General features: G+C 42.8%; 1 protein-coding gene across 1 annotated transcript; it reads right to left on the reverse strand.

The window, feature by feature from the left end:
• Positions 1-451: 451 nt before the first annotated feature.
• Positions 452-23,083, reverse strand: LOC133093625 (glutathione S-transferase omega-2-like). Its single transcript, XM_061193552.1, has 7 exons — positions 23,005-23,083; positions 17,579-17,800; positions 17,202-17,310; positions 15,269-15,491; positions 14,222-14,323; positions 2,972-3,078; positions 452-1,527 (listed from the first exon to the last, which is right to left on the reverse strand). Exons 2-7 carry the CDS (start codon positions 17,610-17,612, stop codon positions 1,368-1,370), a joined length of 735 nt encoding a protein of 244 aa, XP_061049535.1. The 5' UTR covers positions 17,613-17,800; positions 23,005-23,083; the 3' UTR covers positions 452-1,367.
• Positions 23,084-23,470: the final 387 nt, after the last annotated feature.

Here is a 23,470-nt window from a genome sequence, read left to right on the forward strand (position 1 = left end):
CAACTATACTTCAAGAAAAAAAAATACCTCCTGAAACTAATAAACAACTACAGCAAGGTTGCAGGATACAAGGTTAATGTACAAAGCCAATTGTTTTCCTACATATTATCAAGGAATAATTGGATTTTTATCTTAAAAGCAAAACATCATTTATTTTGGCACAAATCAAGGCAGGGGGCGTGGAAAATTAAAAAAAAAATAAAAACCACAAACAGACTCACAGACGTAGAAAACAAACTTATGGTTACCCAAGGGGAAAGGAGGAGTTTGGGATTAACAGATACACACTACTCTATACAAAATCGATAAACAACAAGAAGCTACTGTATAGAACAGAGAAGTATATTTAATATCTTGTAATAAACTATAATGGAAAAGAATCTGAAAAAGAATATATACATGTAGAACTGAATCACTTTGCTGTACACCTGAAATGAACACAACACTGTAAACCAACTACACTTCAATTAAAAATAATTTTTTTAAAAAGAGAAGCATTCCCACTGCAAGACAAGCAGCTCCGAAAGCTCTAGGTTTAAAATCTCAACCAAGATGAGTGGAGAGATCAGGGGCTCCTGTGTCTTTGTCATCTCTGTCATCTTTATCACCCACACAGCCCAGGCTTGGTACACAACAGGCAACCAGAGGCATGTGTTGGGATGAATTGAAAGCGTCTGTGACGCAAATCCAACAGAATGACCTTTACCTCTGACTGGGTTTGGGATGTGTGTACTTTTTTAAGGCAGGATGTTGGCTATAGAACATTTTGTGAGCCATCCTGAGCCCTGACAGCACCGGTGATATTCTGACGTCGGTAGTCCAGGGTGATAATGGGTGTTTCATTTCCTGCTTTGGAATTCTTTCAGTCACAGGACCCTTGGTGTCTCCCGGGCCCACGGCCAAAGTTTGAGGGAGAATGAAACTCATGCACACCCACAGGGACTGCAGCTTTCATTTGCCAAATGGAGAGTATTTGGACTTGAAGCATTTTCTTCCCTCTCGTCTCTCTCACCAGGAAGTTGTGGAGGGTGCCATCTGTAGTGACAAGCATCAGTGATGGGGCGGCCTTGAACCTCAACATCAGCACCAACAACCTGGAGGTCAAACTGGGTCGATAACCGTGGAACTGGGAGGCACACAGGCTCTCAAAATGTCCCTGGACATTAGCACTGAGATTTCTAGAGAATCACTGGACGCTGTGGGCTAGAGGAGCCATACAAATGATTATCAGAAATGATTCTGTCTCCATGTTTATTGGGAACCTCAAAGAAAATGAACAGAGATTGACTGCCCCACCAAAACAAGTGCTGATGCAGAATCACAGCGTGCTTGGGAATTCTGGGTGGTGAATGGGTAGACTGCAAGGCTCAGCAACTTAGCCCATAGTCAAAGGCATCGGGGTTGTTCTGAAAATAGAGATTCAAGAAGCCGAGGAAGATGTTCTTATCTATGAGAAGAGCACGTACTGTGGGGTCCTGCTTCATGGCTGCGATCCAGAGCCGGAGCGCGGGGGTGTGGTTCACACAGCTGCAGGACAGGAGAGAATCGTTAGCACAGCTAAAGGGCAAAGGGGACACGGATCACTTTTTAGACTTACAAGCTACAAGAAATGGATTTACTGGGGCCATAAAGGTATCTCAGTTCCCTTACTATCAACTGAGCACAATCACTTACTGGAGGAAAATCTAATTCTTGGAATGGCTGTGTGTGCTTTAGAATTGCAAAAGCTGTTGCTTCTAACCCTGCAGTTAAAATGCTTGTGCATTGAGTGTTCTGGGGAAATAAGGTATCTGTGCTTCACTGTTTGCCAACAAAAAGACAACCCCCTGAAAGACACATCCTTCTGTCGTTCTCAGATTTTACTTTAGGAGGTTTGAAAAAAATAAAGACAAGTAGTTTCCAAAAACACTTTTTTTGGAAAGCAATGAGTAAAACAATCATTAAACCTTGAAATAACGGAGCTGACTGGGTCCTTTCAAAGACCGATCGGGATGTTTAGGTCTAGGATCTGTAAAGTGACTTGCCCAGGCAATAAACTTGTTAGTGTAAAATCCAGGAGAAGAGGTGAGGGTTCCTAATCTGTGGTTCAACACTCTGTTCCCAGAAGAGACAGGTTTTTGTAAAGTTTATGGTGTGACATAGTTTAAAATATCCAAGTTTGTTATATCTGAACTTCCCTAAGTGGGACGTACAGGAGATGCCTCCTGGGTAGACTCAAGTGTGTGCATTATGAAGGAGACGCAGTTCTACCTCGGCAGGACTGGATTCCCAAACACCAGAGTGGCCGGCACCCACCATGCAACCGGCTGGCGTGAGAGCAGAGGCAGCACAAGTTCAACCTCTCCTGTGAGCATCGTGGGAACAAAGCACATGTTCTGCCCAGGGCTCCTATGCAGCCTCCCTGAGTCTACCAGGCAATTTCTTCTACTTTAAACATCCCTACACTCCCATGGCGTATGGCTGGCCATTTTGTTTGTTTGTACAACATCAAGCATATATTACTTTAAAAATCATTTATTTTTTGAAGGGTATGCCTATCTGGGGAAAGGTTCCTTGGGAAACTAAGGTGTGAGTAAGGTGTGTGGGGTCCACTGGGTGACGCAGCAGGACCAGGTGGCGGGCCACCGAGGGAGCTGCAGACAAGGCGCCAAAACCCTGTGACTGAGACCCTTCCCCTGCTTCTGCGTTCACCACCGGCCTGTGCTGGGTGGGTGTTGAGGACAGTGGGCTCTGTAGCATGGCAGGAGGCTTTCGGACACGGTCTTATCAGCAGAAATATGGGTAAAGTTTGGGTCCACAGCTAGTGGCATAAGAGCACAGATGCATTTTGAACAAGGCAACACATAGTTTAAAACCCGATTGTGTTTCACATTCATGTGAAACATGTCCAAAGAAGGACAAATGGCACACAGACCATTTCAAGCACTAGGGCGACCCTAGGAATCCACAGCCACACAGTTAAATGTCTTACTCAGCTATTCCATATACATCCAGCCGCTCAAACCAGGGCCAAAAGAGGTAATCAATCATGGATATACAGTCTCCACCGAAGAAGATGGTGTTCTGATAGCCAAGAATCTGAAAGTTTAAACAGAGCAAAAGCAAGTTAATTTACCTATATGCTAACGTATTTATAGACACTAAGTACAAATATCAAATTATTTCCCAAAGAAGGAGAACCAAGACTTTGATTCGCCTTCCATTTTGTTAGGTGAATGCGTCTTCCCTTTTCCTGAGGTTTCTTCCACCTCCTTTAGGGTCGTACTCCTGGCCATGCTCAGTCCTGCCCTCCTTTCAACCCTGGGGCATTCGTGCAGCTCATCTGACTGGAGGATTTCGAAGGATAGCCCAGCCCAGCCACTCCTTCTCGGCCTAGAACAGGTTCTTCCCTGTGCTAAGCTTTCCAGGGATGAGCTCAGCCCCTGGAGAGGGGGCCCTGCCCCTGACCATCATTGCCCGTTACTGGGAGGGAAGGGCCACATTAGGAACCCCACTTGTTGCAGTTGTGACTCCCATTCTCCAGGGTCCACTTGGTCTGTAAAAAAGGGGATACCACAGTCTCCACACATCTTCCTCTTTTGCCTTGTTTCTCAATCAATTCAAAACTAAGGCAGGCAAGAGCAGGGCTATCTAATGGGCTCGTTCAAATCCCAACACTGTCTTTCTATCATATTTTCTTTGTTTATTTGAGCGCTTTGAACTTCACACGTATTGGCCACCCAACACTATCAACTTTTTACATTAAAATAAAATTTCGCATTCCCAAATGGGACAAATCAACCTGGATAGATGAATCATCAAGAAAACAAACTCTTGACAGAGAGATAGCCAAAGACAGTGCGGGGGAAAGGTACTTGAGAATTTAAAAAGCAACAGTGCTTAGCGGAGGTTTTTGCTGGGCCAGGTCTTCCCATAGAGAAAAGTATGACGCCAGTTACCTAGTTAAATCAAGCAAAAGACTCTCTTTGACCCACGAAAAGCATAATCAACTAAATACTTCCCCGTAGGTATAGATCTAGATTCCTGTGTCCTTTATCTAGATTTCAAACTTCCTATCTCTATCTCTCAGGCTTGATTCTTCGTACTCCAGGACAGCTTGTTGCCTCTATGATGTAGTCTAGGGCTGAAGTTAAGAATGAGTTCTGGGGACTTCCCTGGTAGCGCAGTGGTTAAGAATCTGCCTGCTAATGCAGGGGACACGGGTTCAAGCCCTGGTCCAGGAAGATCCCACATGCCGCGGAGCAACTAAGCCCGTGCTCCACAACTACTGAGCCTGCGCTCTAGAGCCCGCGAGCCACAACTACTGAAGCCCGCATGCCTAGAGCCTTGCTCCGCAACAAGAGAAGCCACCGCAATGAGAAGCCCGTGCACCGCAATGAAGAGTAGCCCCGGCTCGCTGCAACTAGAGAAAGCCCACGCGCAGCAACAAAGACCCAATGTGGCCAAAAATAAATAAATAAATAAATTTACAAAAAAAAAAAAGAATGAGCTCTGGTACCAGCAGACCTGGTCCTACCTTGGGCTCTACCTCTCATTCAACATGGAACCCAGGGCAACTTACCCACCTCCTCCTCCAAACCTCATTTTTCTCATCTGTATAATGGTGGTAATGTTAGTGCCCTCCTCAGAGGTTATGGTGAGGAGCGACGGAATCATGCATGAAAAAACGTGAGCTCTCGTGATAAGAAAGCACAGAGACCCCCCAGAGGTTACATCTGCAGAAAGCAAATCCTTCCCCAACAGAAAAGATCAATGGGATCTTCCACCTGCCACCCTTCTCAGAGGAGAAAGCAAATCTTGGTGCCCTAAAGTCTATGTCTTTATTACCTCCCAGTATGGCATAGAGGACACCCCCCTGACTAGTGTCCTGAAAGTCTGAAAAAATGTTCGGTGGCATCACTTTGTTCGAAGAAACTCACAAGATGGTACTAAAGTGGAAGAATCTGGCCAATGAAAACTCAAAACAGAGGCTATTTTCAGCCATGTGTAAATAAGTCCTGATTTACAGGGGAAAGGAACAAATTGTTCAGTTATTATGGATTCCAGAAAGCCCCAAACCTTCTTTATGTTCAGGAACAGATAGTAATCACCCAAACTTTTATCACTGGCTTTGAAACGTATACCTCCAGCTTCTTATTGGCCTTTCATGGCACAAATGAGAACTGAATCTAAACTGATCGACTCTGGAACTTCTATATAACTCTTCTGCTTTACAGAGCAGAGGTACTCTTGAGAAAGTCCTTGTCAAAACAGACTACATATGGACATTTACTAGAACCCATGATGAGTCCTTTGGTAAAGTGATGAGATATTTTGAAAATGAATAACTGCTTAGTAATTGATGTTTATTTAGTATATATTTTTCAAGCTTTTCATTTACTCAGAGTAGGAGTATGCCTTTGAATATATATGATCTTATAGATACAATCAATTTTTATATAAACACTCATAAAGCAATTTAAACCTTATCAAGGTGCTTGGTACAATAAAAAGTCAAGATAAGTATATGGATGAAATGAATGAGGCATCAATTATCTTCTGCCAGCCTCTCCCTCGCCCCTGAAATACATTTACACATTCCCTCAGACTTTCTTTAATCCAAGTGTGACATCAAAATTCCTTGGAGTTCTTGATACAGCTGTAGATTCTTGAGCCCTGCCTCAAACAGGCATTTCTCCACCAGATTTCATATAGAGCAAGTCTAAAAATCCCAATAGAAAAGCAGTCTTCCTATAAACCAGCACAGAGCGCTGGCTCCCCTACAGACACATTGCAGTGACCCAGGAGCACAACCTGGCCAGGCCTCCCTGGAGGTTTATTACCGTCTTTAGGATCTTCAATAGGAGAGCTCCCTCCTCTGCAAACCTGAGACTTTCCGGACATGTGAAATGACTTGTCCCCTTAGAATCACAGAACTTCAGTACTGGAAGGGTTACTGGGATTCATCTAGTGTGACTCCCCTTCCATTTTTCCATTTATTTATACCATGCTCATTACACAAAGGATTAGAGTTGCAGTGTACAAAAACGTGTACACTAAAATATTAAATATGAAAAATAATAACTGCTAAGATCAGGGAAAATAAAAGTTAGAACAGAAGGTCAAAATAAGGAAGGAAAACGGTCTCAAGATATCAAACCAAGGCTCCTGCAGAGTTCTTTAATAAATAAACCTTTGGATTTGACTTGAGTTTCCTGGCAGTTCAAGTGGAGAGGAAAACATGCTGGTGAGCTGATTCTTGTCTTCTGCGTGGAAGCACAAGAGACTCTCGCTTACAGAGGAGGAAACTCCATCCCAGGGAAGTAAGAGGGCTCTCTGGTTAGTGCCAGAGCTGAGACAAAAACACCATTCTCCTAAGTCCCAGACTAGTGTCAACTCTGTGTCATTCAACTTCAAATATGTATGTATGATGACTCTAATCACAGAGCCTTCCCCAAGTCTCTTGTGAATTCTTTGCCTGTTCTTAAAATTTAAGTAGCAGCAAAAAGCTTAGAATCAGCAAACTCTGAAAGCCTCTTTCCCTCTACATCCAAGGACTGGCCCAGCTCTGAGCGTCCCTGTGAGAACTTCCCGCTCAATTTTCCTCTTTCTCAGTCTCTCTGTCAGGGGCTCTGCCAGAGCACCTAACTAACCAAGAGGTATGACACAATCATGGCAAAAGAGCTTTTCAAAATTCTCTCCTTCCTGTTTCATTCCATGGATAAGAAGGTCTTCAGGCAACTTGACTTAAAATAGTTCTTCTGTGTTCTCAGTTTAAACTAAGTCCCTTGCTTACAGCCAATTAGCTGCTCTGACAATTTTTCAGATACTCAGGAGTAAAATAAACCGACAGTCTCAATGTCCAATGTCTTATCGTTCCTAAGTGTTCTGTCATCAGAAACAGAACAGGAAGCTGTGGCTATACCTCGACCCACTTAGTGGTGCTTATGTTAATATCCAATGTCATTTTAAAAAACTCTGTTATGAGTTATTCCTGTCACCCACCTGCCACATATAATGATATTGGCCATTCTTAATGTTGAATAGCTTTTCTCATGATGGACTCCCTCACTCTCAGAACTATTGTCCTTGGAATCGTCAAGCAAGGCAAGATGGCCTGCTTAGAGAAGACACTTTTCCACCAAGGCCCTAGACATCCCCACAAGGCCATGCATGGCCTGGGGAGGGAACTGAGCCTCTAGCTTCAAGCCCTCAGGCTTCCTTAAAGTGTTAGCACATCTTCAATTCAGATTAAGAATTGAGATATTTTAGGGAAAGCCATTTGATGTTCTGGAATAGTAGAAAACTCTATTTTTAAAACTTTTCTGTTCTCCAGTTCACTGAAAAATGACTACAGATCCTTTTCTTGCTTTTAGATGTGACAAGGGATTAGGAGTGAGCATGCAAATCAAGAGGGAGGGACTGCTTGGTGAGACGTGAGTATCGCTACTTCCACCCCTGAACTTGAAAAGCCTGGAAGGGCCACTCATCTACTGCGAAGGCCTCTTGGGCTCCCCCAGGCGGACGAAAGGAGGTTCGCGCTAGAGCGCACGTAAAAGGAAGAAGCGCTCGGGGCTCTCCCTCGTGGCCATCGTGGTGAGGCTCACTGGCCGGGGCTTCCCCGCCAGGAGGTTCAACAAGGAGGAAAAGGAAATCTGCAAAATTTTTTTAAGGAGCAAGATTGTAAAGAGAAGCGAAGCCCAGACTTCCTCAAACCAGGCATTCTAAAACGCTTCAGTCTGCAATCTTGGACTCTCAAGTGCAGCTTCAATAACTGCACTTTAGACCTTGACTTGGCCACCTGCCCTGCACGTGGTCATTTACACCACAGCCGACAAACCCCGGACCTCTAACCAGGACAGCCTGGTGGCTCTCAGCGGGTGCTGCTATCCTGGTTGGAGGAGGAAGAAAGAGGTTTTTCTTGATGGAAATAGCTCTTAAGAAGCAGACCCGGGACTTCCCTGGTGGCACAGTGGTTAAGAATCTGCCTGCCAACGCAGGGGACACGGGTTCGAGCCCTGGTCCGGGAAGATCCCACATGCCACGGAGCAACTGAGCCCGTGCAGCATAACTACTGAGCCCACGTGCCACAACTACTGAAGCCCGTGAGCCACAACTACTGAGCCCGCTTGCCACAACTACTGAAGTCCGCATGCCTAGAGCCCGTGCTCCGCAACAAGAGAAGCCACTGCAGTGAGAAGCCCGCACACCGCAATGAAGAGTAGTCCCTGCTTGCCACCACTAGAGAAAGCCCCCATGCAGCAACGAAGACCCAACGCAGCCATAAATAAATAATAAATTAAAAAAATAAAATAGCAATTTATTTAAAAAAAAAAAATGAAGCAGACCCCCCTCCCCCAATAAAATACACAAAGCCACCTGCCGGTACATCAGCAATGCAGGCCCTTATCCAGAAGCAGAAGCAAAGTACTCAACTCCAGGGCAGAAATCTTTTAAGTTCATATAAGACAAGGGGGAGATTCTCAAGATTTCAAATTTCAGGTCCCTGCTACACTGACATACTAGAGCTGAGGCTGAGCTATCGAAGATGAACTGATTCCCTTTAAAACAAACCAAGGGTATAGAACAAACTTAGAGTATAGATAAAACCACTTCTCTAGAAAGAAGCCTGAGAAGTAGGGTCTGTGCAGAACACGCCCCTCCTGCTGATCACCACTTACAACCTGGAGCTCCCCGTGAAGATTCAGAATGCAACCTGTCAACATCTGGGGGGATCAAAGGACCACCCTGAAAATTCTATCCTGGAATCCTTTTCATGGGCTTAATTTTTTTGTCAAAATATATTTGTAAGATAGTAGGGGGGAAAAGCTAGTCGGGTAAGTCTTGACAAGTCAAATATCTTTAAAGTGATGGGTGGTGGATGAAAACATAAATGAATATCAAATCTCTGAAGGAGGAGAGGATTTCCTATGTATAAAAGCATCAGAAGAAATTACAACAGGAAAGACTTATAGAACAATAATGTTATATTTATATATGTACAAAACAAAGATGAAAAGGTAAAAAAAACCCAAAAAATGTGCCTTAAAAACAGGCCAATATCCTTTATATATAAGGAACTCTAAAAAAACAAATCAACAAGGAAAATCAGTAAGACCTTGAGAAACAGATGGGTAGTAGACCATTTTCATAAATAAAACACGAAGAGATGGAATACTTTGGGGGGAAATCTACCACCTCACTAGCAATCAAAGAAATATACATTAAATCAACGATGAGAAACTACTGTTTCTCAAAACAGGCAAATATCTTTTTAAATGAAATCTCCCGACAGTGAAAAGGGGACGATACAAAGGGCATTTTCCATACACTCAGGGTGGGGGGTATACAGCACATGTCTTGGAGGAAGCAATTTCGCAACATCCAGCTCCAGCCTCTAAAGTGGTCATACCCTTTGATCTGGTAACTCCATTCCTGGAAGTACGGCCTAAGGACATATTCTAAAATAGAGAAAAGGATTTTTATGCAAAGAAGCTGCTGTTCCTGGCAGCATCATTCACAAAGGTAAGCAACTGAAACAAACTAAATAACTCTAATGAGTGTTGCTGGATAAATAACTATGGCTTATACATATGGCAAATTATGCAGAATGAAAAGTGATTTTTTTCCATCTTTAATAATTACACATCTAATAGAGAAATACATTCTCATTATTTAAAAAAAATTCAAACACAGAAAGCAGTATAAAAGGTAAAGACTCTCCCTTCCTATCCCTGCTCTTAACCACTTTTCTTTCCCACCCCAGTGCTAATCCCCTTCCCAGTAGTAGTCACCAGTAGGAGTCTGATGTGTGTCTGAAAAATGTCCAGATATTTTTCCAGGCGTTTATTTACATGTATATATATATATGCATATATAGTTAAGTTTTGTTTTCTTCTACAAAATTGGATCATATCACTTGTATTACTGTGTAATTCATTTAATATTCCTAGGCAATCTTTTCATCTCAGTACACATGGATCTACCTCATTCTTTTTTTTTTATAAATTTTTAAAATTCTATTTATTTTATTTTTGGCTGCATTAGGTCTTTGTTGCTGTGCGCGGGCTTTTCTCTAGTTGCAGAGAGCGCACGCTTCTCATTGTGGTGGCTTCTCTTGTTGCAGAGCACAGGCTCTAGGCGCGCGTGGGCTTCAGTAGTTCTGGCTCGCGGCTCTAGAGCACAGGCTCAGTAGTTGTGGTGCATGGCTTTAGTTGCTCTGTGGCATGTGGGATCTTCCTGGACCAGGGCTCGAACCTGTGGCCCCTGCATTGGCAGGCGGATTCTTAACCACTGCGCCACCAGGGAAGCCTTCATTTAACCATTCCCTATCTAATGTACATTAAGGTTTATAATTTTTCACCATAACAAATAAGGCTGCTCTAATAAACACCCTTATACCCATAAATAAGCATTTATAGAGTTTATTAAAATATGGGAAAAATCCTTATGTCATAATGGTAACCAAGTCCTATATACAGTACAATTTCAACTACATAATAATATACATAAGAAAAGGAGAGAAAAAAATAATAACAGTGGTTGTTTCTGGGTAGTGGGATTATGAATTTCTTTTCTTAGTTTCTATATTTTCCAAACTTTCTGTAATGAACAAGTAGTACTTTATAATCAAAGATGAGTAAAATTAATTTTTAAATAACAAGAAGAACTATTATTCTATTGTTTACATGGTGGGAGAAGGTATAGAGGAAGTTTATTAAAAGAAATACAGCATATATTAGTTTACCTAGAAAGCAGCTGTCAGAATTGGACAATGAATTAAGTTACCAAACTAGCAGCACTAAAACTGCTCAAGTAGCCATGGTGACTAGAAGATAACCAGTTCCCTAGTGTGGAGGAATGGTGATTACAACCAAAAAATGGCACGTAGGTGGACATGCTAAATTAGCTAACAAATCCAAGAGAACTGACAACATATGTCCGAGCCAAAATCTCATACATGAATGTTCACAGCAACACAATTCATAAGAGCCAAAAAGTGGAAACAACCGAAGGATCCATCAACTGATGCGTGGATAAACAAGATTGGTGTATCCATACAATGAAATACTACTAAGCCATAAAAAGGAATAAAGGATGAAACTTGAAAACGTTACACTAAGTAAAAGAAGCACATGGAAGGCTAACGTTAAATGATTCCATGTATATGAAATGTCCAAAACAGGTAAATCCATAGAGAAAGAAAGTAAATTAGTAGTTGCCTATAACTGGGAGGGTTGGGAGGAGATGGGGAGTGACTGTAATCTGGCTGAATCATGTCCTTCACTGCACTTGGACTTGATTGGACTACTTCCATAATGAAAATATTTAGAATGAAGGCACTGCCACCCGAAAAAAGAACAGCTGAAAGGTTCTGCCAACATTCCAATCCACAAAGATAAAAGAAAGGTGGGATCAGGTGCTATTTTGAAATGAAAGTCAGCAATAAAGATTAAAAAACTAAACCTTAAAAAAATTATGCTGCTGAGATTAATGATTCAGTAAAGACTAGCAAATTGGTTTGAAGACAGAACGTGTGGTTAGAGAAGGGCAGCCCGGCAGTTTCCAAAACTCAGGAAAATGTTCAGAACAGGAAAGCAAGTGGGGAGCCTGCTGGTTAGAAAGAAAAACAGCAGTAATGTATCTCAAAGAATTGTAAAAATAACACAGAAAAATATGGTTATATAACAAGCACAATAAGCCTTTAATTTCGATGAAACTTTTTTTAAAGAAAAATTTAGGAGTCAAACAGGGCATTTATTTCAAAAGAAGAAAATGTCAGAGTGTAAGGCTGCAAAAGTTAAACTGAGCCGTTCGCTTGAGGATAATGTAGCAGAAAATTATACATTGGTCTCGAGTTGTTTATCACTCAGAAAGCCCAAGGATATTTAAGATATTTTCAACTCACAGAAAATCCTGATTGTACAAAACCATGGGAAAAAATTGTACACGTCATCTCTATTAATAGAGAGGGACCATCTCTATTAGAGTTATTCTGACAAGTTTCAATTTCACTAGAATCTCCTAGAGTCAATATACTGGTATTGAGAGGAATGAATCAAATAATTCAAGCTCAGTGGGCATGTTTCAGATTCTGATATTGCCTTTGATGTAGTTATAATTCCTGCTAACATTTTAGGGGACAAAAGCTACATTCAAATCTGGTAGAACAATGCTGAATACTGAGTGGTCCTTAAACTAGCCCTGGTTTAGGTAGCTTTCACTGATGCTATTTATTAGATCTGACAGGGTTGTTGGCAAGATTAAATGAGAGGATTATGCAAAGCACCTGTAGCATCATGCCTGGCATAAAAATGCAGGTTCACTTCCCCTGGAAGAACCCAACTAAAGAACTGTGCCTCCGTCGTAATATTATACGTTTCTTTAGCAATCTGTAATTTTCAAAGTTCATCCATCATCCAAACACAGAGTAGGAGGAACACAGTTCAAAACGTGTTTTTAATTATCTCTGAATTTAAAGGGTTTTGTTTCCCAGCTCCTTTCCCTGGCCCAGCAATTAACTGTAAAAAGGTAACCAGACATTATAAAATCAGTTCAGCTAATCTTTGAAATAAAGACCTTAAACATTCTCTATGGGCAAGAGCTTTCAAACTTCTTTTTGAAAGCAGAGGTCCCCCTCCCTCTCCAAATTCGACCTTATTGGATGTCTTGTTAAATTCGGTGATAAGAGCAGGGCTGGTCTGGCTGAAGCAGGATCTGGAACCACCCACCAGACCTCCCCTACTCAGTGGTCCCTCTGTAGAACCCAGAAACTCTCTGTTTTAAAACACTCCCTCATTCTATAAATGTGGAAACCAAGGCACAGAGAGGACCAGAACCTTGCCAAAGGTTCTGTAATCTAGTAAAACCAAGTCTAGGATCCAAGAGTCTACCTCATCCTAGTTAGTTGCCTCCTTGGAGTCAAGACCACAGTCTGTGTTCTCAGGACCAAAGGCTGACATTTCTTACACATGACTATTCATCATCCAGAAATACTGCAACTGTATAAATCTAAGATAGGCAGCTGGAATTGTAAATAAATCGAACTGCTTCCACTTAACAAAGGTCAAATGGAAGCATATTAGTAATCAGCCTTCCCTTAAGGGGATAAAAATAGCATTCTCTGGCTGCCAAAAGAATTACAACCCACTCATAGGGGGAATTTATCAGTTTCTGGAACAAAGATTAAGGAAGTCAAAGAACCGCCTTCCAGGTTATTCTAGATGTACAGGGTAAGTAGCCCTATTACTGCTGGATTTTTTTTTTTTTTGGCCTTGCCATAGGGCTGGTGGGATCTTAGTTCCCCAACCAGGGATTGAACCCAGGCCCTCAGCAGTGAGAGTGCAGAGTCCTAACCACTGGACCACCAGAGAATTCCCCATACTGCCAGATTAATGGAGGATCTGGTAACAGTCATTGCTCCTTGCTTACCCATAGACACTTTCCCCTTCTTTCTTGATTATAGAACTCTGATTTTATGCAGGGTGTTCCCAGCTAAAAGACTAAATTTCCCAGGCTCCCCTGCAGATACTAATGACTCTACAACTAAGTTCTGGCCAATGAGATTTAAGTAGTCATGGGGTAGGACTTCTAGAAAAGCCTTTAAAGTAGTATGGCCTTTTGCCATTTTTTCCTTTCTGTTGTCCTTTCTGTGACCTGGACTTGGATGTGATGGCTGCAGTTCTAGCAGCTATCTTGTTATTTTGAGGATATAAGCCTTGCACCAAAAATAACAAACAGGAAGAGAGAAAAAGCCTCAGTCGCTGGTAACTTCATGAAGAAGGCATCAAAACAGCACTGTACTACCTTACCTCTGTGTGTGTGTGTGTGTGTGTGTGTGTGTGTGTGTGAAAGAATAAATCCTTATAGGACAAATTTACAGTGGTTAGGTCCCTATTACTAGCAGCCGAACACAATCTCTAAGCAACATAGATCTTGGACTCAGTGGCAGAAGCTAGAGGATCCGTGCAGAGATACTTAAGGAATGTGGTGATTCTGGGAAAGGAAGAAATTCATCACATGCCCTCCCTCACTCCTTGCCAGATTTCCAAGAAAAGTTCCAGAGCACGTTAGCAGAGGGCAAGTACCCACAAGTTAAAATCAGATGCCTAGTAACTGAACTTATCAAAGTCTGGCAGGAAAAGAATAAGTCTGTGAAAGTGGAGGGTGCCAGGGTGACCAGGGTGGGGACCTGCATCACTTCTTCCACTGCATCTGGCCAGGAGGGGGGCCCGTTTTGTACCTCTTCCAGGTTGCAGAACTCCTGACGCAGGGCTAGCTTCAGATCAGCGCATTCTCTCCCACATCTCAATGTTACCAGACACTCCTTGGTCAAATGTGGGACCTGATCAGAGGACACAGGTTCTTAGTGGAGAAGTCTGAGGGCTCCTGCTCTGCCTAAAAATGCAGCCAGAGCTTTGTCACTCCAGCTGAACAGGACAACACCCACATCCAGGCTCCCCAGCTCCCTCTGAGGGCCACCTCTGTGGTTTCAGGAATCCACTTGTCACAGCACCCTGGTAAACAAGGTGCTTTAGAGGGGGCTCTCCGGTGCTCCTTACTTGGTCAGCTATTTCCATGCTGTACAATCTTGGGTAGGGCACTTACCCTCTCTAAGCCTCAGTGTTCTCATCTGAGGAATGGAGCAATAATAGTACCCACTTTAAAGGGCAGTGGTGAGGATTAAACGAGTTAACCTTTATAAGGTAGTTAGAACAGTGCTTGGCACATCACAAGTGCTCAACAGACATCAGCTAGTAATATCATTGAGTTATTTTTGTTTCTTTTCAAAGAGAACTGTCTTAAAATTTCTCCACCATATTCTCTCCCACTATCAACAGGTGCCCCCTTTTCTCTCTTCTACACATTTCCTGGATGCTTGGCACTCTTGTTCCCCATAAAGGACAATCTCCTTCTGTGCATTACCCTTTTCACACCCCTATTTTTTTTTTTTAACCTGGGATCTTGGAAATGGTTCCTTTAAACTATCACCAGTTTTCAATTCTTTCAATATTCCTGTCTCAAGTTACACAGTCATAACTATACCATAACCGTAACTCTTGAGACTGCTAGTTCAAATGGAAAAGTACCTATCGGCTAAGCCTTTAACCTTTAATATCAGAGGTCACAGCTTTACTATAATTCCACACCAGTCATCCTCCTAAGGCACACATATGTATTTAAACATATCGATTTCACCAACGATTTCACTTTTAAAATGGATTGGAGTTTGGGAAAGACATACAAAGTAAAACAGAGTGTAAGTGGCTTTAAAAAAAATTGGATATACCTTATAGAATAGCTCCAATAACATCTTTTGGCGAGCTCGCTCATAAGAGTCATATGGATACAGCTTCCTTCCAGGATAAGTGTCATCCAGGTACTCACAAGCAATGACAGATTCATAGATCAGTTGACCTTTGCTGTTCTCCAGGACAGGAATTTGGCCAAAAGGGTGCTTTGTAAAGTACCACTCAGGCTTGTTTCTCAGGTTAATGTTGATAACTTCATGTCTTACAAAGCAAAGGGAAAACAGGACAGAACAAAAATGAAAGGCTTAGGCAGGCAGACACTCATCTTGAAAGCAGAAGCAATCAACCTATAAAATTAAAATTTGCAATAAGTTTTTTTTAAAATTTAGGTTTCTACAAAGAAAAATACATAACAACATCACTGTCTTCATTCCTGCAGTAAGATGTGTTAGATGCTTTCGATGCCTTATCCCATTAGCTCCCCATGATTCCCCAGTGAATCGGGGAATCATGATGAGGAGCAACGGAGGGGAGGCAAAGAAAACATTTAACACAGCCCCTATGAGAAATAAGGCTCCTTGTGGTTCAATCTCCTGCCCAATATCACCCACTAAGAAGTAGCAGAGCCGAGATGGGAGGCCAGGCAGTCTGACTCAGAGCTCACAAGCTTAACCATGGCACCACAGATTTCAGTACATTTTAAAGTTTGAAAGTACAAATCTGATATCTGGAGACATTTTTCGTTTGCCACAACTGGAGGGAGGGGGATTCTACTGCCATCTAACGGGTAGAGGCCAGGGACGCCGTTAGACATCCAGCAGTGCACAGGATAGCTCCTGCCCTCACCAAACGCACAGAGCAAAGAACTATCCAGCTCCGAACGTCAACAGTGCCAAGGGTGAGAAACCCTGCCCCAAAGAAGTATTTACATCAGTTCCTAAGCTGCCACTTCATCACTGGGGGTAAAACATCAATTGTTATTTTTCTTAAAAAAAAAAAAAAAAGTAACCTTAAGGCCAAGTAGAATTGAGCAAGAGGGAAGAACCTGGAAATATAAGCCATAGAAACTCCACAGAGCAGAACTACATAATTTTCTTTAAAACGTCTCTGTATTAGTCTCTGCATCTCTTTAACATGAATCCTAAACTCCCGAACTACCGATTCTCCAAGGCCAGAGTCAAGAGGCTGGAGTAATACTTCTCAACACCTTGGCTTTGAGCTGGCTCCATCCAGCCGTCCACATTCCAGCAAAGTTGCTCTGCCTTCCAAATCCAGATGTCCTTTGCAGGAGCTCGTCTTGCAAAATTCCTTCTGGACGGGTGTGTACCTATTTATCAGGTGTGTGGGTACCTTCAGGATACCTCTTTGATAGCAGTTCCTTCTATTTCACTGTTTGGAACTATTTGTTCATTCATTCAAAAAATAGTTTTAAGCACCTACTACGTGCCAGGCTCTCTTCTGGCCCATGAATAAGAGAGACAAGTCCCTACCTTCAAGAACTTACATTTGTGTGTGTGTGAGTGTGTGTTTCTATGTGTGTTGGGGGAGGGGGAGAGGCAGTGGAAGTGGGGCTGGGGGATGTAAAGGAGAGGCGGATAAACAAATAAGAAAACATTGCAAGCGCAATGAAGAGAACAGAATTGACCTGAAGATGCCTGGGGTGGGGTTTACATTGGATGGAGCAGTCAGGGAAGGCCTCGGTAGCCTCCGTGGTGCCTTTCTTCACAAGCTTTAGGGGAGGAAGCAGCTCACCAGAGCCATCATTCAGTTTACTCTGAGTTGTCCTAAAAGTTTCCTGCACAGGCCTGTCTCTGCATTTCAGGACGGCACTGTCAAGAACCTGTCCTTTGCTAACCGTTTATTGACTTTGCCTCAGAAGAAAGGCACAGAGAGCCTCTGAAATCTGAACAGGGCTCCCCAGATATTAGACGTTCCCACATGCCTATGGGCACCCCCCACCCCACTTCTCACCTGATGCCTTTGGCCCAGAGGACCAGGCGCGTCCTGTGCGCGTAGGGGCAGAACCTCATGCTGTAGAGGCGGATCAGGCCCTCTGGGACAGGCCCTGGGGGGGCGCTCCCTGCGGGCGGAGGGGGATACAGGGAGGTGGATTAGCCCAGAGAGAAGAGGGGCTCACTCGCCTCCCCAGGACCCCAAGAGGGCCGCGGGCGCTCCGCCTCCCGTGTCCCAGAGAAGACACCTTTTTTTTGCACGTGGCTTTTGTGCGGAGGAACCCTGTCCCTCCTCGCCACGCTGGTCTGGAGGCCAAGGCCGGCAGCCGCCTCACCAGAGCCAACATCCAGCCACGGGGCGCCCCCAGCCCGCGGACAGCTGTCAAGAGGACTCACCTTTCCCCAAGGTCCTGGTCGCATCATCAGTCATGCTCTCCTGGCGTCTGCACAGCGACCAACGCTCACAGTCGCGGCCGTGTGGCTTGCTGCCGCTGCTGCAGACTCCAAGGACAGCGGCGCTCCGGCTCTCCCCTCTTGCCCCAAATTCATCTTTGGAGCAACAGGGCAGTGGCGAGGTAGAGGGGTAGTGATCCAGGACAGCAGCTAGGATAATTCAACCTGCAGAGACATAGCCCCAGATTCAGAAGCCGTAGCAGGAGTGGGGAAAGAACAAAAAGCAAAAAACAAAACAACAAAAAACAAACAAACAAAAAACACCTGAAAAGTACCCCTTGCTTTGAACTCACAACATCCTGTGCGGTCTCTTCTCTGCATCAAGAATCCGTGAAGAATGGGCATTTAAACTCCACTTATTTCAAAGGAGTTTAATAAAAATTGACCAGGGTAATGCTAACGTTTTCTTTCCCATTCTAAACCCTCCCTCTTGCGTACCTAAGACAATTGGCCATACCCTCTGTATAATGAGTACTTTATTTTAAAATAAGGCCAAACTTTTTCATGATCTAGCAGATAAGAAGAAAAACGTATTAGTGTTAAGATCTTGCACGACCCTAAAAGTGTCTCCTTAAATTTTGTGTCCTCATTGCCTCACCCTAGTTCTGGCCATATTTATGAGATTTTACCCAAACTATGAAAAACTGGTGATGAACAGAAACAAGATACCTAGAGGCAAAGACAAATTTGTGAGCTCTTTCCAACTCCCAGTATACATTTCAGAGAAGACCCTTTTTAATTACCAAGGACACATTGCGAACAGCCAGCAAATACAGGGGCCACTTCGATAGCACACCCATCTACATGAGATAAAGGAGGTAGCTAGCTTTTGCTCTGACCTTAAGAAGCTGAGATCCTAAAATTTAGCAGGTGGAAAGATAATTCTTTTAATTTTTACAGGATAGAGCTGAAATGGGAATTGCTTGTAAATGCATTTTATGGGGTTGACAGGTAAAGAAGGAAAGAAAAGTATCACGTTTCACTCACAGTGACTAAATGATTTCCGTGGGTTACCTTATTTGATTCCCACAACTACTCAGTCAGCTATTATTATTATTCCTATTTTACAAGTTAGAAAATAATCTCAGAAAAATATGAAATGCCCTGGTGGTCCATTGGTTAGGACTCGGTGCTTCCACTGCGAGGGGCCTGGGTTCTAACCCTGGTCAGGGAACTAGGATCCTGCAAGCTGCGCGGCGTGGCCAAAAAAAAAACAGAAAAAGAAAATTATTTGCCCAAAGTGACCAGTTAGTAGGGTTGAAGAACTTTAAAAGTCCGAAGTCTGGCTCATTGACTTGGTCTCTAAAGCTGGCAACAGTGTGGAGAGGAAAGGACATAAATCCCAAAAAAGATATAGTGCATCATAGGTGCTCAACAAATGTTAGCTGAATCTAAATATCTTTTACTAAAATAACAGAACCTAATTATGTAGCTTATGAACGGGCACTTTTTGGTCTCTGGAATTCCAACCTATCCAGAAATTCTTGGCTAACAGTGTTTACATTTTTTTCTGCTGAATAAGAATCTTTGAAAATCTTCAGAATAGTCACTCAACTACATTCTTTGTCAAGTTACTCAGAGTGATTTTATGTAAGATATGGTAAGTTGTCACTTTCTAAGAACTGGGGAATGGCAAAATGTTTGAATCAATGTCCTCTGGAAAGAAAATGCATATATGCCACCAAGAAACCTGGCATTGGAAAAGACAAATTGGTTCTTGACTTGCCATGCTGGCAGTTTTGCATCTGGAAGACAGAGGAAGTAATAAGATAACTACTCTTCTGGAGCTAATTTTGATCAAAAAGTACAAACTGGAGGGTAAAATAGGAACAATCAACATAACCATGTCATGTGAGGGCTTCTGGTAGACAAGGAGCTGACTCCTGATCAGACAAATATAACACTCACATAGAGAAAGTATATTTCAAATAGTTGAGAGAAAATATAAACAGATTCTAAAAGGAAAGGCCGTATGAGGAATGTGAAATTCTCAAAAATCAAAATAAATTATACTAACATGGATTTGGTGCTTTATGTGTATTAACTCATTTAATCTTTAAAATAGTCCTATAAGGGTTGTATTCTTGCCTCAGTAAACTGAGGTTAGCAAGGTTAGGTCACTTGTCAAAAGCCTCACATCTAGTAAGAGGTGCAAAGGGTACTATGAAGCCTGGAAGTTTGACTCCAGGGGCATCACTCCAACCAGGATCTTAATCTATACGAGAGATGGGAAAACTTTTTCTGTAAAGGCCAAGACGGTAAATATTTTAGGCTTCTCAAGCCATCTTGTCTCAACTACTCAACTCTATCCTTGTAGGGTGAAAACAGCCGTAGATAAGATATAAATAAATGGGTGTGGCTGTGTTCCAATAAAACATTACTTATGAATGTTGAATTTGAACTTCATATATATTTTAATAGGCTTTGTTTTTTAGAGAAGTTTTAGGTTCACAGCAAAATTTAGCCGAATATATAGAGGTTTCCCACTAACCTCCGACCCCCACACGTGCACAGCCTCCCCGACTATGAGCATCCTGCATCAGGGTGGGAGGGGCATTTCTTACCATTGAGGAGTTCCACGTAATTTTCACATGTCACGAATCATAATTCTTCACTTGATGTTTTTTCCAACCATTCCTAGTTCTTGAACTGTGCAAAAATGAGCAGGGGGCTGGACTTGGCCCATTGGTTTTAGTTTGCCCATCCCTGGTATACACTGACAATGACTGGATTAGCAATAGCCAAGCTAAGGATTCCATTTGTAAAGTAAAAGGTTCCTGGATCCACCTTTCTACCATGCCAGAAGAGAATGTATTTTCATGTTGTGTCTCCTCATTCCCACCTTTTCAAGAAAAGCAACTCCGAGAGTTGGAAAATATTGTTTATTAAAAGTATGGCTGACCCTTAACAACTAGGGGTTTCAGGGTGCTGGTCCGCCACACAGAAGAAAATCCAAGTATAACCTTACAGTCAGCCCTCTGCATCCGTGGTTATGCACCTGCAGATTCAACCAACTGCGGATCATATAGTGCTGCGGTACATATTTAGTGAAAAAAATCCATGTATAAGTGGACCCTTGCGGTTCAAACCCATGTCGTTCAAGGGTCAACTGTACACCTGTATATGGGAAGTCACATTCCGAGATGCAAGTCTATTTGATGTAGTCAGGGGAGAATGGACAAAGGGATGGAAAGTTCTTCCTCTGAATGGAAGCTATATTATGTCAAAGTTCTCACTGGGCACTATATTCAAACCCTGGCTTTGGCACTTAGGCAAGCTATCTAACCTCTTTGACCTTCAACTTCCTCACCTGTAAAATGAGAACACTAAGTACCTACTTGAAGGGTTTTGATGTAGCGAATGAAATTGTTCAGGTGGCCGTCCTCAGTATAGTAAGAGTTTAGTGTACTTCAAAATTAATGATTAATACTAGTAAATAAGGACACATTTTTAATAGCATAGTGCATTCTGATTTTATATCCAAAAAGATAAAGTGCACTGCAATTCAGCTTTGCCAAGCACATTAGAATTAAAATTTAACTCAGAATGCTTATTTCATCAGTTACCAGTTTAATACCAATTGAATGGGTTGAATGCTGCAGGCTACCTTTCAGTAATGTGGTTTTTAATCTTAACCACTGAACACTATGGTTTCCCTAGAAAGATTTTAATTGTGACCTTTAAGCTTAAGCCTATTTCCTCTTTAAAACTCAGTAAGTACCTCTTTGAAATCCTCTTTGCAAATGTTCCTTGTATGTTATATCATGTTTACACCTCTATTATACTGAGTCACTCAAGCAAGAAACAAATGGTAATAAGGCTATATTAAACCTACTCCAAATTGGTTTCCAGCTACCTGAAATATGATCGCATCTGTTTTGAAAATGGGGAGATCTTCAGTCCTGGGTGATGATGACTTAAGCCTTCTAGGAAAACAGTGCCACCACATTAATAATAATCTCTTCACTCTATTTACATGAGTCTCTGTTTTGAGGAGAGGAAGTGGGGTTTGCATTTTGCAATTAAAAAAAAATTTTTTTTTTTACCAACCTCTGATAGTGGCAGAACCTGGAGGACATTCCTCTTAATATTTCAGAAGCCTAATTTACATGACAGATTGTGTTACTGGGAGTTCCACTATTATTCACCAAGTTCAAAGAGTTAGGCAAGTGAGGAAAAAGGCTCTTTTTCAAATGGGCCTAGATTTAGGACTTGTTTCAAAGAAGTTAGGATCAGAGAGAATCCTATGTTCTAATGTCTTTGGGACATTAAATAAGATTACTAAAGTTGTCAGTGGGGGAACTTCATCTTCCCACTGGGGAAAGCAGGGTCAAAGGAGACTTTCTCTTTAAGTACCTGATTCTGCTTTCCCGTCCCTATTTTATAGCTTAAGGGATCAAAGAAAAAAAAATTAACAACTTTACATAATAACACTTGAATAAGCAAAGGCAGATTTTCAAGATCCTAAAATAAGCCAAAATCAAACATTTGTAAAATCAAACAAATTTCGATTTGTTTGGGTTTCGAAAAGGAACATCAACACTTCCTGTCCTATCCCAGGAACAATAGTGGTGTGTCAAAAAGGTGGCTACAGTCCTCTCTCAGCTCAATCTCTAAAACTTAAAAGTTGATGAATAAAGAGTCTGAGGCAGAGGCATATTTAAACGCTTATTTTAAGAATGGTCTGAATGACTGTAAGAGTTCAGGCTGGGTTTGAATCACCTCTTCAGCATTTACTGGTCGACCCTGGACAAATCACAGCAACTTTCTATGCCCTGATGTTCTCATCTGTAATTCAGAGCTAATGGTACCAACACATTGTATGGTCTGGGTTGAAGTAATTCAGACTATGGATGAGAAGCATTTAATACGTAGCAACCGTTAGCTATTATTTTTATTATTTGAATGTTGCAGGGAAGACCCATAGTTCTGACAAGACAGAACGTTCCTGGGGACCAAATGCCCGTCTGCCAGTGCCCTATAATGTAGCTAAATTAGTGGTGCCCAATGCAGGGTTGACAATTAGTGATATGGGGTCGTCTTTACTTGTCTCCAGTCAAATCAGAAAACGAGAACAATTTAATGACTTTTTTCCCCCCTTTAAGTTAAAGGTATTCGCTTTAAAGACCTGTTCCTTACTCTCAGATTATAGCCCTTGCGCTTTTTTTTTCTTTCTTTTGTTTTTTGATGGTAAAATCTGATGAAACTTTGGTTAAGATAAGTAGTTGAGCTTTCTTTTAAAACGGTTACGCAAAATTAAAAGTTGGCAACCCTATTCTGGGTCACCAAATTCGTGAAAAATCTCAAAATTCAAAATTGACCTCTAACCCCTCGCCCCTTCAAATGCTACGCAGGCACCAGCAACCCACCCGGCGCAGCAGAAATGAAAGCCGAGCCCGAGGCACCTCCAGGCGCACGGCGGACGAAACCGGATGTGAAGCGAAGAGGGCCGCAGAAAGAGGCGGGGCCCAGGCGGAACCCGCCCCCTAGAACGCGATCCTATCCGCCAATTGGCCGCGGCGCCCGGAGCTTCAGCCAATCTTCCAAGCCTTTGGAAGTGCCCCGGCCTAGCAGTGCCAAGCTGAGCCAATGGGCGGCCGTGTTACAGGCTCCTGGGTCCCGGAGTCTTGGATCCCCGCGGGTGTCTGTGGCTGGGCAAAGTGGAAGGCAGGTGGTGGCTGGTCATGGCACCTCAGTCCCCTGGTCTACATCCGACTGAAGTCCGCCCGCAGCCTGCCCCGGGTGGGGCAGGCGGACGGCGGCAGAGATGGGTCCGCCCGGAGCCTGGGCGTTGGTGGCGGCCGAGGTGGGCGGCTGGAGGCCGTTTGTGAAGTC

This window comes from Eubalaena glacialis, chromosome 1 (assembly GCF_028564815.1).
Source record: "Eubalaena glacialis isolate mEubGla1 chromosome 1, mEubGla1.1.hap2.+ XY, whole genome shotgun sequence".
Taxonomy (NCBI): Eukaryota; Metazoa; Chordata; class Mammalia; order Artiodactyla; family Balaenidae; genus Eubalaena; species Eubalaena glacialis.

Excerpts from the sequence above, each read along its gene's own strand:
- LOC133093625 (XM_061193552.1), bottom strand. The coding sequence starts at position 17,612 with ATGACTGATGATGCGACCAGGACCTTGGGGAAAG. Across the intron at positions 17,311-17,578 it reads GACCAGGACCTTGGGGAAAG|GGAGCGCCCCCCCAGGGCCT; the intron begins GTGAGTCCTCTT and ends CTCCGCCCGCAG. Across the intron at positions 14,324-15,268 it reads TATTGGAGCTATTCTATAAG|GTCCCACATTTGACCAAGGA; the intron begins GTATATCCAATT and ends TCCTCTGATCAG.